A 17,168-nucleotide genomic window follows, 5' to 3' on the forward strand; every position below is an offset into this window, starting at 1 on the left:
ATTAAAATGGCTTTAACCACTTTTCAACAGCTATACCCTTGAACACCTTAAAAAATGGGGGGAATCATTTCCAACTCAGAATTGTTTGCCCAGCTAATTTAACATTTAACAGACTGAAGTCATTTTAAGATGTTTTATTTCTCCAAGACTTTACATCTCACACAATCTTTTTCAAGAAATTACTGGTGGGTATGCTTCACAAAAGCAAATAACTAAATGAAGAATGATGTGGATCAGAAATCCAGAAAATCGGGGAATCAACTCAAGAGACAAATAGGAGGATCCTGAGATAACTGCCAGAGCCGGTCAGAAGACCCCAGGAGAGAAAATCTGTCAAGTGAAAGCGATATAAATTCAGAAAAGCATTTGGCAATATTCAACACTCAGTCATGATTTTTTAAATGTTCAAATATATAAAAAAAAAAGATTTAGGTAATTCACAGAGAATCTGAGGTTTATACGTACACTGAAATAAAGCAAACTTAAAACCCCAAAGAAAAAAAGTTGTGTATAAAGGATGAGTAGAAAGATTACACAATGTAATTTTAGTGTAAATAACATACATATCTTCATAGTTATAAAATCACTGAATACTGAGCTAATGAATTATACAACTATACTGAGAGAGTAAAGGTTTGAATGGAGAGAATTCTATCAAAATTAAAATTATTCCTTGAAACCTACTGTATACATGGAGCACAGGGAACTCAATGTTATGTGGCAGCCTGGATAGAAGAGGAGTTAGTGGGAGAGTGGATACATGTATACTTATGGCTGAGTCCCTTCACTGTTCACCTGAAACTATCACATCATTGTGAATTGGCTATACCATAATATAATATAAAAAGTTAAAAAAAAAGTTACTTGAAATTTTGTTCACTGAAAGATGCTGTTAAGAAAATGAAAGAGCAAGGCAAAGCTGAGACTTGTGGTCAGATTATAAAGAGAATTATTACAATTCAAGACTAAAAAGGCAAACAACTAAATTTTTTAAATGGGCAAATATTTGAATAGATTTTTCATAAAAATGCACATAATGAAATATACTTAGGATATATCCTAAGTATATATGTATATATATGTACATATATATGTATATATATTTGTATATACATATACATGTATATATTATATATTTATTATTTATATAAAATATTTTTATATTTTATATTTTATATGTAAATAAATATATTTATATATTATATATTTATTACTTTTTATATATTTATGTATATAAATTGGAGAAGGCAATGGCATCCCACTCCAGTACTCTTGCCTGGAAAATCCCATGGATGGAGGAGCCTGGTGGGCTGCAGTCCATGGGGTCGCGAAGAGTCGGACATGACTAAGCGACTTCACTTTCACTTTTCACTTTCATGCATTGGAGAAGGAAATGGCAACCCACTCCAGTGTTCTTGCCTAGAGAATCCCAGGGACGGGGGAGCCTGGTGGGCTGCCGTCTATGGGGTCGCAAGAGTCGGACACGACTGAAGCAACTTAGCAGCAGCAGCAGCAGCAGCATATATAAGTATACATATATATGTATATAAATATATAAAATCACATAAAGCACATGAAAAGATGCTCAACATCACTGGTTATTAAAGATACATAAATTAAAATCATAATGAGATAGCAGGGTTTGCTTACTTTAGAATTTTATATAAATAGAATCCTACAACATGTAGTCTTTTGCACCTGCCTTGCTTTTTTCAGTTAGCATAGTATTTTAGTGATTTATCCATATTGGTGCATCTATTGATAAGAATGTGGCTTCAAACTCAGATCTATTGTCTCCGAATTCATTGTACATCCACAGTACCTGATAAAAAGGGAAAAGGAAATTCCTCTTTTACAGTACATGATATTATATTCCCTTTTACAGTACGTGATATAAAGGGAAAAGGAAATCGATCCTTCTGAAACAAAATATTAGTGAGTGTTAGAAAGTTACATGCATAAAATTTAAAAACATTCCAAACATAAGGATATAAAATAACACATTGATAACACCAGAAATTTTCTATATATTTATATCAATTTTTATACTTACCCTTATTATTGATGGTTTAACTTTCTGCAATGTGATGTAATCTTTTACCCACTATGAAGAAAGTTGAGAAATAGTCTAATCCTTGTTATGCCATTTTTTCCAAAGAATGATTCTGATCCTTTTTAAAGAAGGTGTCAAATTTTGAAATTCCTAATAATAGATATCCTGTTGGAAATTTTTAAAATAATTTAATATAATCATATCTTACACATCATTAAATTGTTACTTCTTTCTGTTTTATGCGGTATGAAGAATAAAAAAAAGTTAAGATTATAACATCAAAATATGAGTGATTAGATGTACATTCTCCTTAATCTGTCACGAATTTACAAAGATAAGTTAAAATATATTATCTTTTAAAATAGACATGTAAAGGAAAAAAGAATCCCTTTATAATAGCATCAACAGGTAAAAAGGCATACACTAATTTCTGTCTGCACCCCTGTGACTATGTTTTATGTATTTTGATGATATTACTTTACGGATAAAGATTCATAAAAGTTTTCACTATTCCAGACACTTGTTTACCAAACACTTTAAATCTTGAATTCCACCTTGCCTGATGGCTAACAGCTAATGTATACTGAGTTCACTCTCTAAGGCACTGTTTCAAAGGGTGCAGTACAATAAACAGACAGAATAGAAAAGGTGGAAAGAGGGCAGGCAAACAATGAATGAAATGATGGGAGGCTGTACATGCGCATTTGTCTCATTTCCACTGAGAGTATTAAAGCAATCATTAGCTTTGCTGTGTGAAGAAGCTAAGGATAGTAATGCCAACAGCACTGCCGAGGTGAAAGAAATCTTAAGGCTCGTTCATTTCAACCTCATTTTCTAGACAAAGAAAGCTCAGAAGAGTGGTAGGCCTTGCTCAGTTTCATGTACACAGGTCATCACAACTAAAAATTTATTGTTTTGACTCTGAAGTCTTTGCTCTTTCTACCCCACCAAGATGCTAAGTCAATTGATGAAAAACATAGGAATGATTAAAAATCAAATAATGCTAAAGTTCTGTTCATTTGGTAAACAGTGATCTGAAAAAGAATGCTGCTACATTTAAATTCAATAATAGAGGCATTTTATTTTTGAAATATTCTTTTATAATTTTGAATATTAAACTAAAATACTGAATTTTACTATAATTTTCAAAACACCTTTTTAGTTTCATTATTTAAATTATACAGCTGACAAGAGTAAGGCATAGAAGTTTACATAGGCTGGATTTTTCTAATCATGATAGATAACCTGGATCTTGTAAAGCTGACTGTTCTTCATAACAAATAGTTCTGTCATGAGATGAATTGTGTTTAGACAATTTTGATAGCCCCTCATATTCTCATCATTCCTTTTCTAAATAATATTTTATAAGTTCACGAAACCTTGTGTATTACACAACTACATTTCAAAACACTTACTTTGAAATACTGTTCTCTTCCAGGGTATGATGACTGTATACCCACATGCTGGAAAAGAGAAGGTTTATATCGAATACGAATATGCTTATTTCGTTCTATACATTTTTCCTGTAAGAGAAACAACGATCTTGTGTAAAAACCCAAATACTCATTTTTATTGCATTTACTGGCGGCAGAACCTTTTGTTAGTTTTTGCCTGGATTCTATATTACTATTTTAAAATTTAAACAAAACATTTAAATTCTTAGCTTTTTCTTTGTAAGAATAATGGAACAAAGAAATCAAGATACAAAAGCATGTATTTTCTTTCATGAACTCTATTAGTTCACTAGAAAATCGGGCTTGCTTGCTCAGTCTTGTGCAGCCCTTTGTGGTCCCACAGACTATAGCCTTCCAGGCTCCTCTGTCCATGAAATTTTCCAGGTAAGAATGGTGGAGTGGATTGCCATTTCCTACTCCAGGGGATCTCCCCAACCCAGAGATGGAACCAAAGTCTCCTGTGCACCGCCTACGTACGTTATAGGCAGATTCTTTACCACTGAGTCATCTGGAAAGCTCAGAAAGTCAGGCTTCTATTGTGCAAACTGTAATTTTCCTCTCCTCTCTCTTTATTCCAGTAATATAAACTTTCCAATATTTTCCCATCTATCCATTTCTCTTGGTCTACATTATTCACTCCCCATTTATTAATTTCAAAACTAAATTACTCCCTCTTCAATTTCTCCTTAAAAAGTATATGATTGAAAAAAAAAACAGTATTATACTTCATGGAAAAAGATTTGGATAATCTACTCAAAAATAAAAATAAGAAAGATGGCCTGTGACATTATCACCCCTATTTATTTTTTAAATATAAATTTATTTTAATTGGATACAATATTGTATTGGTTTTGCCATACATCAACATGTATCCACCACAGGTATACACGTGTTCCCCATCCTGAACCCCCCTCCCTCCTCCCTCCCCATACCATCCCTCTGGGTTGTCCCAGTGCACCAGCCCCAAGCATCCAGTATCCTGCATCGAATCTGGGCTGGCGACTCGCTTCATATATGATATTATACATGTTTCAATGCCATTCTCCCAAATCATCCCACGCTCGCCCTCTCCCACAGAGTCCAAAAGACTGTTCTAAACATCTGTGTCTCTTTTGCTGTCTCGCATACAAGGTTATCGTTACCATCTTTCTAAATTCCATATATATGCATTAGTATACTGTATTGGTGTTTTTCTTTCTGGCTTACTTCACTCTGTATAATAGGCTCCAGTTTCATCCACCTCATTAGAACTGATTCAAATGTATTCTTTTTAATGGCTGAGTAATATTCCATTGTGTATATGTACCACAGCTTCCTTATCCATTCATCTGCTGATGGACATCTAGGTTGCTTCCATGTCCTGGCTATTATAAACAGTGCTGTGATGAACACTGGGGTACATGTGCCTCTTTCAATTCTGGCTTCTTCGGTGTGTATGCCCAGCAGTGGGATTGCTGGGTCATAAGGCAGTTCTATTTCCACTTTTTTAAGGAATCGCCACACTGTTCTCCATAGTGGCTGTACTAGTTTGCATTCCCACCAACAGTGTAAGAGGGTTCCCTTTTCTCCACACCCTCTCCAGCATTTATTGCTTGTAGACTTTTGGATCAAAGCCATTCTGACTGGCGTGAAACAGTACCTCATTGTGGTTTTGATTTGCATTTCTCTGATAATGAGTGATGTTGAGCATCTTTTCATGTGTTTGTTAGCCATCTGTATGTCTTCTTTGGAGAAATGTCTGTTTAGTTCTTTGGCCCATTTTTTGATTGGGTCGTTTATTTTTCTGGAATTGAGCTATAGGAGTTGCTTGTATATTTTTGAGATTAGTTGTTTGTCAGATGCTTCATTTGCTATTATTTTCTCCCATTCTGAAGGCTGTCTTTTCACCTTGCTTATAGTTTCCTTTGTTGTACAGAAGCATTTAAGTTTAATTAGGTCCCATTTGTTTATTTTTGCTTTTATTTCCAATATTCTGGGAGGTGGGTCATAGATGTATGTTGGAGAGTGTTTTGCCTATGTTCTCTTCTAGGAGTTTTATAGTTTCTGGTCTTATGTTTAGATCTTTAATCCATTTTGAGTTTATTTTTGTGTGCGGTGTTAGAAAGTGTTCTAGTTTCATTCTTTTACAAGTGGTTGACCAGTTTTCCCAGCACCACTTGTTAAAGAGATTGTCTTTACTCCATTGTATATTCTTGCCTCCTTTGTCAAAGATAAGGTGTCCATAGGTGTGTGGATTTATCTCTGGGCATTCTATTTTGTTCCATTGATCTATATTTCTGTCTTTGTGCCAGTACCATACTGTCTTGATGACTGTGGCTTTGTAGTAGAGCCTGGAGTCAGGCAGGTTGATTCCTCCAGTTCCATTCTTCTTTCTCAAGATTGCTTTGGCTATTCGAGGCTTTTCGTATTTCCATACAAATTGTATCACCCCTATTTAAAACAACCATTTGAGAAGAGGTGGTACATATATACAATGGAATATTACTCAGGCATAAAAAATGAAATGATGCCATTTGCAACAACATGGATGGACCTAGAGATTATCATATGAAGGAAGAAAGTCAGACAGAGAAAGAAAAACATCATATGCTATCACTTATATCTGGAATCTAAAATATGACACAAATGAACTTATCTACAAAACAGAAACAAACTCCATTGACATGGATCACAGACAGGAAGAAGGGGTGGGGAAGGGAGGGAATGGGAGTTTGGGGTTAGCCAATGCAAACTATTGTATATTTAATGGATAAACAACAAGGTCCCACTGTATATAGTACAGGGAACTATATTCAACATCCTTTAAGAAACCGTAATGAAAGAAGAATATGAAAAAGAATGTGTGTGTATATATATATGTACATGTATAATTGAATCATTCTGCTGTACAGTAGAAATTAATACAGCATTGTAAATCAACTATACATCAATAAAATAGTTTAAAAATTATTATGATAGCTATCATTATTTATGTAATGTATACATATAAAATTCATTAAAATACATCTCAAATTTATGTGCATAATAATGTTAAATAGCAGGCTTATTTAAATTCATTTATACTGATGTTAACATGTAGGAAAATACTGTATTAAAAATTGTTTTTAAAACATAGTCATTAAATAATGTACAGTTAATTTGAAACTAAAGTTCAGATAAAGTTAGTTGAGGACTTAAAATATAGGAAATATAGTAATACCTTTAATCTATTAATAAAAGTTTCAGTAGGATGGTATTATCAAATTCTTGCTTGCCCAAAATAACCACTCAAATAACTTGATGAAGCAAAGCTGAGTTCATTGCTTACTGCAGTAAGGGAGAAAATACCTTGATAAGAGTCCATTCAAGTCTTATGCCTATTTTTCAACTGGATTCTGTATATATTCTGAATACAAGTCTTTGTTGGACATGGAATTTACAAATATCTTGTCCTATCCTGTGGTGCCTTCTCTTAACAGTAAATTTTGCAACACAAAAGGTTTTAATTTAATGAAGTCCAATTCACCAACATGTAAAAATGGATCAAGCATTCTGTGTCATGTCTAAGAATTCTTCACCTAATCCTGGGTCCTAAACATTTTTTTCTCATGTTTTCTGCTAACAATTTTGTAGTCTCATCTTTTATACTTAGGTGATATACTTTGAAATAATATTTGTAACAGGTATATGATTACATCAATTCTTTTTTAAAATATATATAAATATCCAGTTAAAAATCTATGCACTAAAATTTATAAACAAAATTTAGGTAATTACATCAGAGATATAAAAATACAGAGTAAAGAAATACTCACAAGAGCTTCTCCTGGGGTACACATCTTTACCAGAAAAATGTCCCCCAAGAGCAAATCTATGGGTTTATCTTTGTAGAACATTAAAAAAAAACGTACAAAGTCAGTTAAATCTTCAGATTTAAATAGCTTTCCTATGGAGAAAAAATAAACAAAGCCCAATAACTCTTCAGTGTTTATACCACATATCAGTTATACCACATATATAGTTATTCATTCCATTAACATAGGAAAGAGTACAAAAATATTAAAAATTAAATATATCTATTCCTTGCAAAGCTTAAAGCATTAATGAAGCTGGAGGATGATGGAGCAAAATCATATATCTGCTTCAGTATTAAGAATTACCACTTTTGGTGGGACAAGTAAGAAGCAAGTTTGCTGCTGCTGCTAAGTCACTTCAGTTGTGTCCGATTCTGTGCAACCCCATAGATGGCAGCCCGCCAGGCTCCCCGGTCCCTGGGATTCTCCAGGCAAGAATACTGGAGTGGGTTGCCATTTCCTTCTCCAATGCAGGAAAGTGAAACGTGAAAGTGAAATCGCCCTGTCGTGTCCGACTCTCAGCGACCCCATGGACTGCAGCCCACCAGGCTCCTCCATCCATGGGATTTTCCAGGCAAGAGTACTGGAGTCGGGTGCCACTGCCTTCTCCAAGAAGCAAGTTTAGAATTGTGAATACTCTCAGGAAATTAACTTTGATAACTAAGGAGGATCAACTGTTTAAACCACCTGCAAGATATATAAATAAAATGGAAACTTTAGGACCTGTAACCTTTCACTTAGTTTTTCAGAAACTATGATTTGTCTGAAAGAGATGAGTCCTGGGATTTCTTTGGAAGGAATGATGCTAAAGCTGAAACTCCAGCACTTTGGCCACCTCATGCGAAGAGTTGACTCCTCGGAAAAGACTCTGATGCTGGGAGGGACGGGGGCAGGAGGAGAGGGAGACGACCGAGGACGAGATGGCTGGATGGCATTACTGACTCGATGGACGTGAATCTGAGTGAACTCCAGGAGTTGGTGATGGACAGGGAGGCCTGGCGTGCTGCGATTCATGGGGTCGCAAAGAGTCGGACATGACTGAGCAACTGAACTGAACTGAACTGAATATTTGTAAGCTTATTTACATAGAACTTTATCAAGATACTACATTTTTTACTTTTAGTGCTTAATTTTGAATAAAATAGAGTATTATTTCAATATTTGAACAGGTATATGATTACATCGATTCTTTTTTAAAATATATATAAATATCCAGTTTAAAAAATCTATGCACTAGATAATAAGAATGTTACTTTCTTTTGTATTTATGATTCTTAAAGATTTACTGTATGCTAGTAAAGTAATGCTCAAAATTCTCCAAGCCAGGCTTCAGCAAAATGTGAACTGTGAACTTCCTGATGTTCAGCTGGTTTTAGAAAAGGCAGAGGAACCAGAGATCAAATTGCCAACATCCGGTGGATCATGGAAAAAGCAAAAGAGTTCCAGAAAAACATCTATTTCTGCTTTACTGACTATGCCAAAGCCTTTGACTGTGTGGATCACAATAAACTGTAGAAAATTCTGAAAGAGATGGGAATACCAGACCACCTGACCTGCCTCTTGAGAAATCTGTATGCAGGTCAGGAAGCAGCAGTTAGAACTGGACATGGAACAACAGACTGGTTCCAAATAGGAAAAGGAGTACGTCAAGGCTGTATATTGTCACCCTGTTTTTTAACTTCTATGCACAGTACATCCATGAGAAAAGCTGGACTGGAAGAAACACAAGCTGGAATCAAGATTGCCGGGAGAAATATCAATAACCTCAGATATGCAGATGACACCACCCTTATGGCAGAAAGTGAAGAGGAACTAAAAAGCTTCTTGATGAAAGTGAAAGAGGAGAATGAAAAAGTTGGCTTAAAGCTCAACATTCAGAAAACGAAGATCATGGCATCTGGTCCCATCACTTCATGGGAAATAGATGGGGAAACAGTGGAAACAGTGTCAGACTTTATTTTTTTGGGCTCCAAAATCACTGCAGATGGTGACTGCAGCCATGAAATTAAAAGACGCTTACTCCTTGGAAGAAAAGTTATGACCAACCTAGATAGCATACTCAAAAGCAGAGACATTACTTTGCTGACTAAGGTCCGTATAGTCAAGGCTATGGTTTTTCCAGTGGTCATGTATGGATGTGAGAGTTGGACTGTGAAGAAGGCTGAGCACCAAAGAATTGACGCTTTTGAACTGTGGTGTTGGAGGAGACTCTTGAGAGTCCCTTGGACTGCAAGGAGATCCAACCAGTCCATTCTGAGGGAGATCAGTCCTAGGATTTCTTTGGAAGGAATGATGCTAAAGCTGAAACTCCAATATTTTGGCCACTTCATGAGAAGAGTTGACTCATTGGAAAAGACTCTGATGCTGGGAGGGATTGGGGGCAGGAGGAGAAGGGGACGACAGAGGATGAGATGGGTGGATGGTATCACCGACTCGATGAACGTGAATCTGTGAACTCTGGGAGTTGGTGATGGACAGGGAGGCCTGGCGTGCTGCGATTCATGGATCCGATTCAAAGAGTCGGACACAACTGAGTGACTGAACTGAACTGAACGAAAGTATGATTCATTACATTTTACTTCTAACATATTGCATCTTTAACTTGAAAATAAAGCTGAAGGTATAAGATTCAGGTAAATTTTCACCTTAAACAGTGTAAAACACATCTAACCATCGAATCAATATGATAGTAGGATGTAGGCATTTCATTTTTCACTAAGACTTGAGTCTGTATGGGTCACTTGATCAAGTATATGTTGTATTTGAATTTTAGGCACCTATGTATATATTAACCAAAACAAGTGATTTAATGATAGAAATAGTTGATTTAATATCTGTTTTATTTATCTATTGCCAGCATTCTGAAAATTCTATTTAGCAAGCTCATACTTTTAGAAAATACTGAAAAACAGAATTGTTATTATGATAACAAAGAAAATGAAGTCTTTATAGATTTAAGCTTAAATAAGAATTCACTATCATATATACAACGTTTCTTGCTCAATGTGCTCTTGTGAATACTCTCTATCCTTCTACTACCTGACTTTTCTGAGAAAAGCAAAAAGAACTTAAAATTCTCAAAGTAATAAACCAACAAAATTTTCTCTCCAAGCTTTCAGTGGGTATCACTGTCACCTACAATTTTTCTCTTTATTGTAACCAAAGCTGAGGAAAAAAAAACAAAAAACTTTCAGAGTTTTAAAATTGGATTCCACACCACTTTACAGAAAATTTGTGGGGGGTGGGGAAGTGGTCAGTATATGAAGCAGTAGATATAGAAGAATAGCTGGATTTTACTAGCAATCAGAGAAATGCTTTATTCTCCTCCCCACGGCAAACAAAAGATTTTAATAGGTAAAATCAAATGTTATCAAGTATATGGGAAGCAGGAACTCAGATGCACTGCATTTAAGAGTATATACTACAGAGTCAACCTGCTAAGCAATCTGGCAGTACTTGTGAGACCTGGCTATGTTTACCCCAGTGATCCCATCCCAGGACACATATATATCACTCCATTTCTTTGTGGCAGCAGACAGCTAGAAGCAGTCAAAGTCCACCACTCTGGGAATGGACAAGTCAAATAGATTATTATGTAGCACTTATCCAATAGTAAGGAAAATGAACATAAAGCAACATATAGATAGCTATAAAATCTAGTTTTGTGGACAAAAACATAAGGAACGGAAATATGTTTATCAAATCACCATTTATGTAAATTTTAAATAAGTACAAACACCATGAACACCAAACACAATGAACACCAAATCTTTTGCATGGTATCTGGTATTTATATGTATATTATCAATGAAATATATTGAGTGCAAACCTATCATGAGAGTGGGTAGAAGTAGGGGGGTGGGCTTTAAACAGAAGAATAAAAAAGGGCTCCTGCTTGTAAACAAAGATGAAATGTAATATGAAGTGAGTTAGGTAACTTGGTCTCCCGCAGTGAGGGTTAAATAAAAGAAAACGGGATAGAAGGATGGAAGGAAGCAAAAGGAAAGTCTATAAAAGAATGATAAAAATAATACATCATGGGCACAATTTTAGGAACTTTTCTGTGCTGGGTACAATTCATATGTTTTTACATTTTTTAAGCATGTTAGCTTCAGCATACTAGAAATTGAAAGGACTTCAGAGTACAATAGTCCTGTTAAAATTCCTTCCTCTATAACTTTAATTTTTTGAGTTTCAATATTTTTCTATGTAAAATAGAAGTACATCTTAGTCACTGTGCTAATATTTGTCACACTCAGAGCTAGTGTTAATAAGTAGTAGCTGCCTTATGTTTTTATAACGTGAATATATGTCAATCTGTTTATTTATACTGTTTATCTACAAAAAAATTGGTTAAAAACACATTTTCTGAAATTCAGATCCTTGATCTAATTTTTCTGCTAGACTAATAGTATCTTTATAGAAATTATGCCATTCCTTTCTATTGAGTAACAATCTCTTTGGTAAGTTCTTAAAAACTTTTAAATTATTATGTACTAAATTGACCCCACAAAAATAGATCCACTGCTTACCTATAAATCCAAGAACTGAAAACTCAATATAAAGCCAATTATTTGAAGTGATGCTATGTACAAAATCTGTGATTTTTGTAAGGTACATCTTGTTAGCTAAGATATCATCTTCCAGCTTAAAAAAAAACAAACAGGCGTTAGTACCTTTGATGCTTCCCTCGAACAAATTAGCTTGAAAATTGGAAATATAATAGAATACACTGAAAAAAAAAGCATTTTTATGATGTGGTAGATTGATTTTTTGTTCAATTCATGTTGAGGTTATTTCCTGTTAGTCAATTTTCATTTTCTAATTCTGAGACCAGAGATTATCAGTTTCTTTCCTAAATACTATTAAGTAACATTTGATCTAAATCCTCTTCAAAACAGTCTATTCATCTGGGTTCATTTTCACTCTCTGCTGCTGCTGCTAAGTCACTTCAGTTGTGTCCAACTCACTCTGACAACTATTTAGTTTCTTGGTTAAGACTAACTGGCTTTATGCTTAGTTGATAAGTGCCATGTCCGAGTGCCAAATATTGTGTTTGGCAAAGAGGTGACGAAAGGAAGGGGGCCCTCTCGGCTCCACCTAGCTGGTTAGAAGTATGGTGCCAGTAAGCCTAGAAATAGATCTCCATGAGGGGGTGGGGTGGAAAGGAACTTAGAATTTCCTTTTTAAGTTTAATGTGTATTATGTGGAATCTATAAAGAGCGGTTCCTAAATGATTTGGGAAGATGCGCAAGTCCTCAGGCACAACACCAGGGCACGAAATAGAATCGTGCTCTTCCAAAACGGGATGAGTACATGTCTCTGTTACATTGCCTCTAACTAGGAATCGAAAGGGATTTTCATTTTTTACAGTAAAAAGAGAAGATCTGGCTTCAGGCCTTTTTCAAATTCCCTCTCTATTCTCCAGTGATATTCTGCAAACTCCTGTCACAACTGTGCACCCTCTCATGCGTGGTATATACTTACTGTTGGGAAATGTGGTATTATTATTTAACACCATGCAGGAATTTAGGAGGTACAAATTATATATAGTTGATTTATTCCACAAACACATAAGGCACTGTAGAGCTGTGTTACTCATAAAATGGGGCAACACAGAATAGCAATGATAAGTGCATATATATATATATATATAATGTCTAACATAAGTGCCCAAAATATGTGTACTTAATCTAATATACTTGTGAGCAGAAAAAATGTAAGTAATATAATTTATTTTTTTGCTAATTGTTTTCAGTTTGCTTCATGTAATTATAATTTCCTCTGTTAACAGTGACCCAGCAAGAAGACTGACACAGAATCAATGTTAAGCTTCCTTTTGGCGTTTTAATATAATGGATATTTTCTACTTTTTAAGTGCAGAGTCAAGTGGAGGGCTACAATGAGGAAGGAAGTAACTGAAGGAGACAAGGAGGATATAATACTTCCACTTACAATTATGTATCTAAATAAGGTCTTACCTGTAAATAATACATAGCTTTGGGCTGGGCATACAGCATCAAAAAACAAAAATCTAATACTTGTTTGATTCTCCAACTAGAGATAAATAATAAAATTTGTTAACATTTTTCATTTTATTTAATTTTTATTTATAAGCGTATCTTAGTAATTAAAAACAAACTTTTTTTACACTTTACTCACAGAAAATACTATCTATGTTAAGCAAAACTGAATATCTTGTTCTAAAGTTATAGTAAAAGGTTTCCCAACTTTATTCAGTGGATAGTGTCTGCCATTGCTAAGCCAGGATAAACATAATCTACTTATTTTATGTTTTGGTTAGTCAAATTACCATCTATATAATAAAGTTAATATTCTTCCTGATCCTAGGTCTTGTTTAAATAAAAGTATAAAGAACCATTATACTAATTTAATACTAAACCAGATACTAGACTGGGCTTCCCTAGTCTCTCAGCAGTAAAGAACCTGCCTGCTAGTGCAGGAGACACAGGTTTAATCCCTGGGCTGAGAAGATCCCCTTGGAGGAGGAAATGACAAAACACTCCAATATTCTTGCCAGGAAAATCCCAGGGACAGAGGACCCTGGTGGGCTACAGTCCATGGGGTCACAAAGAGTTGGACACGACATAGCGACTAAGCAACAACAGATACGAGGTCAGCTCCTGAAGCTCCAGAGAGCAATACGCAGCGTGTTCTTGCCCTTCTGGGTCTCATAATCTAGCATGAAAGACAGAAAAATCATAAGCTGCGAGCCATTAGACAAGTACTACATAAAGATACTGACAATGATGACTTCTAATACGATGGGGAGGGCGGAGCAGAAGGAAGTAGAACATTCACTGTGGAAGAGCAGTACTGCAAAGGCATGGGTGTGTGAGGGAGCGTGCCGCCTCTGAGGACACTGTGAGCTGACGGAAAGGAAGTCGAGGAGAGTGAGATCAGCGGGGCCTGCTCATGAAGGGTCCTTCATGACATGCAGGAAACTTTATCTATCTCATATGGAAAAGGATTCTTCTGGCTAGAATATGGAGAACGAATTGGAGGCCAGGCTAGGCTAGGATTAAGGGAAGCCAATAGATCTCCAATAGTCTGAACTAAGCCCAAGTCAGAGGACTGGGGATGAGAGGAATAATGTAGAGAGAGAATCTAAAAATGAAATGATGATGGAGTCATAAAGGGCAGAAGGAAAACGAGGATCTAGAATGTCTCCCAGCTTTAAGACTCTAAAAACTGAGTAAAATGTGGGTCATTAAAAGCAAAACAAAATCCTTATAAGATATCTAGATTCGGACATACCTTTTATTACTTAAAAAAAGAACCCAGTGCCAATAAGCTTCCCGGATAAGACCTTTTTCTGAATCTTAATGTCTTTTGCTCTACTGAGTTTTGAGGAACCAAATTATTATACTTCATGTAATACATACCACATGTATAATCGAACAATAGCAATCCTTTGTATGTGTGTAGAGCTTTTTTATAGAATTCTTTCATAAACACGACTGTATTTTATTTTCACTATGATTTTCCCACATATATAATGTGGATTTTATTATACATACTAGAAAGTTGAGGAAGTTAAGGGAAAAAGGCTAAATTACCTGCCTCAGATAATCAGCAAATAGAAAAGCTGGGGGGTATTAATAGGATTTAGGTGCCAGACAACAGAAGCTGGCTTCAGCATACCGCTGTGCATCAAATACTAACTACTATATGCTAAGTCTAACATTTTATCAGATGAAGCCAGTTATTTAAGGATACTACTTTTCAATATATCATACCTCTCTAATTTTTCTGAGCCGTCAGTTGATCGGGCAGCATGTGATATGTTTGGATAAAAATAAGCAGGTATTGAAATGACTTCTAAGGATCCAGATGTCACCTGCCTTTTGAATCTATAAACAGAAGTGGAGGCGTATAATTGAATTTGATTTACCAAAATCACACAATTAAAAAGAAGTTCCTTATGTATATCCATATAGTATTTTGATCTGAATTACTTCACGATATACCTGATAGTGACATCATAAAACTAATACTTTTTAAGCCAAAATATTTTTCTAAGTCAGCAACACATGTAAAAAATTACAATATACAATGTAAAATTAAGTTCCTCTTATAAAAATTATAAGTACTTTGAATTTTTCAAGTTTTCAATCAGATATGTACTCTAACAGATGCAAGTTAACTGACTAGTTAGCACAATGTAGTAACTGCAAAAGAGCAAGAACGTTAGAAGATTTAAATGCATAATTTTGGTTTAATAAGAGTCCTACCAAATAGCAATGCAGCTCCTGAAATCAGACTGTCATAGAAAGGATTCAGTGTGACTCTTGTCCACAATTATTTGCAGGAGTATTTTTTAGACTCTTCATTTTTAAAAGTTAATATTTATAGACCAACAAGGACATCATTCAAATGCATCAAATACTGCTCACAAAAGCTGTACTATAAATCTTGTACTATCAAGGTAAATAATGAGAGACCAGGTAGAGCATTTTAAATGGTTTTCCATAAGAGAAAAATAATGTGACTTTAAATGAGATTTAAATCTAGGTATGGCATTATTTATTAAAATGGAAGCAGGACAGAGTTTATATGCATGATTTGAATTCGGTGCAAAATAGGCAGTACTCGCTTTGAATTTCAGTTATGACATTTTAATTAAACAATGTACGTTTTTCCCAACACTTTTCAAATATAAGTCTTCATGGAATATTAGCTGAATATAGTATGAAGTACAAACTTCACTCCATAAATAACAGACGCACGTCATCTTGTCACTTCTTTTCAAGTCTGCTGGTAGCTGGTCACCATGCATCTGTTTTTCAGGCCACTGAGAGCCAGCAAAACATGCAATTGTGTTGCCTCCTTGTCTCCCAGTAATAAACAAACCCACGGGACACTGAACAAAATAACCAAAAGAGGAGACTGGCTACTAGATGAAAGTGCAGACAGTGATAATGCTGGAACTTTCTTTGGATACAACTAAAAGACCATAGACCCTTGGGGATGTTGACACCTTCGCTCTCCAGAGACCTGGGATGTGCAGCCACAACTGCTTAGTGAAAGTGAACTTGCCTGACATAAATGAGGAAAACGACTGCAGCGGAAAGGATATCCCGTAGGATATGATGCTGGCACAAAAGTTCACGTTAAAGGAACACTCAGAGATGTTTCATGACATTGAAAATGTAAATGATAAAATGTAGGTGCCTGATCCAAACTCAGGAGTATGACAATTTGTCAAGGCATTAAAAACTGTTCACTCTGAATTTTAAGTTATAGGACAGGAAAAAGGCACACAATGCTTAAACTACTCTTAATAAATTTTCTAAATGAAATGCTTTATTCTCAATTATTTCCATGTTTTATTTATTTATTCTTTAATTGAAGTACAGTGGGTTTACAATATTATATTAGTTTCTGCTGTACAACACAGTGATTCAACATTTTTAGATTATACTCCATTTAAAATTATCACAAAATAAAGGCTATGTTCCCTGTGCTGTACAGCATTTCCTTGTTGCTTATTTATCTCATACACAGCTGTGTGTGGCTCCATCTCGCTCCTCCCCGTCCTTCCCCCACTGTATCTGTGCATCTGTTTTGTTATGTGTGTGTTCATTTTTTAGATTCCACATGTAAGTGGTATCAGGATATTGTCTTTCTCTGACTTATTTCATTAAGTGTAATACTCTCTAATCCATCCATGTTGTTGCAAATGGAAGGATTTCATTCTTTTTTATGGCTGAGTAATATTCCATTTGTTGTGGTGGTGTGCTCAGCCTTGTCCGACTCTTTGTGACCCCATGGACTGTAGCTCAACCAGCCTCCTCTGTCTATGGG

The 17,168-nt window shown here is 35.3% G+C and overlaps 1 protein-coding gene across 1 annotated transcript in view; it reads right to left on the reverse strand.

Annotated features, from left to right (window-relative positions):
• Positions 1,730–17,168, reverse strand: part of MGAT4D (MGAT4 family member D) — a 46,144-nt gene continuing 30,705 nt past the window's right edge. Inside the window, exons 6-12 of the mRNA XM_005691251.2 lie at positions 15,101–15,214; positions 13,322–13,397; positions 11,873–11,987; positions 7,302–7,432; positions 3,469–3,576; positions 2,054–2,104; positions 1,730–1,822 (exon numbers count right to left, since the gene is read on the reverse strand). Coding sequence (XP_005691308.1) covers positions 1,730–1,822; positions 2,054–2,104; positions 3,469–3,576; positions 7,302–7,432; positions 11,873–11,987; positions 13,322–13,397; positions 15,101–15,214 — 688 coding nt within the window. The remainder of the gene's footprint in view (positions 1,823–2,053; positions 2,105–3,468; positions 3,577–7,301; positions 7,433–11,872; positions 11,988–13,321; positions 13,398–15,100; positions 15,215–17,168) is intronic.

Source organism: Capra hircus, chromosome 17 (assembly GCF_001704415.2).
Source record: "Capra hircus breed San Clemente chromosome 17, ASM170441v1, whole genome shotgun sequence".
Classification (NCBI taxonomy): domain Eukaryota; kingdom Metazoa; phylum Chordata; class Mammalia; order Artiodactyla; family Bovidae; genus Capra; species Capra hircus.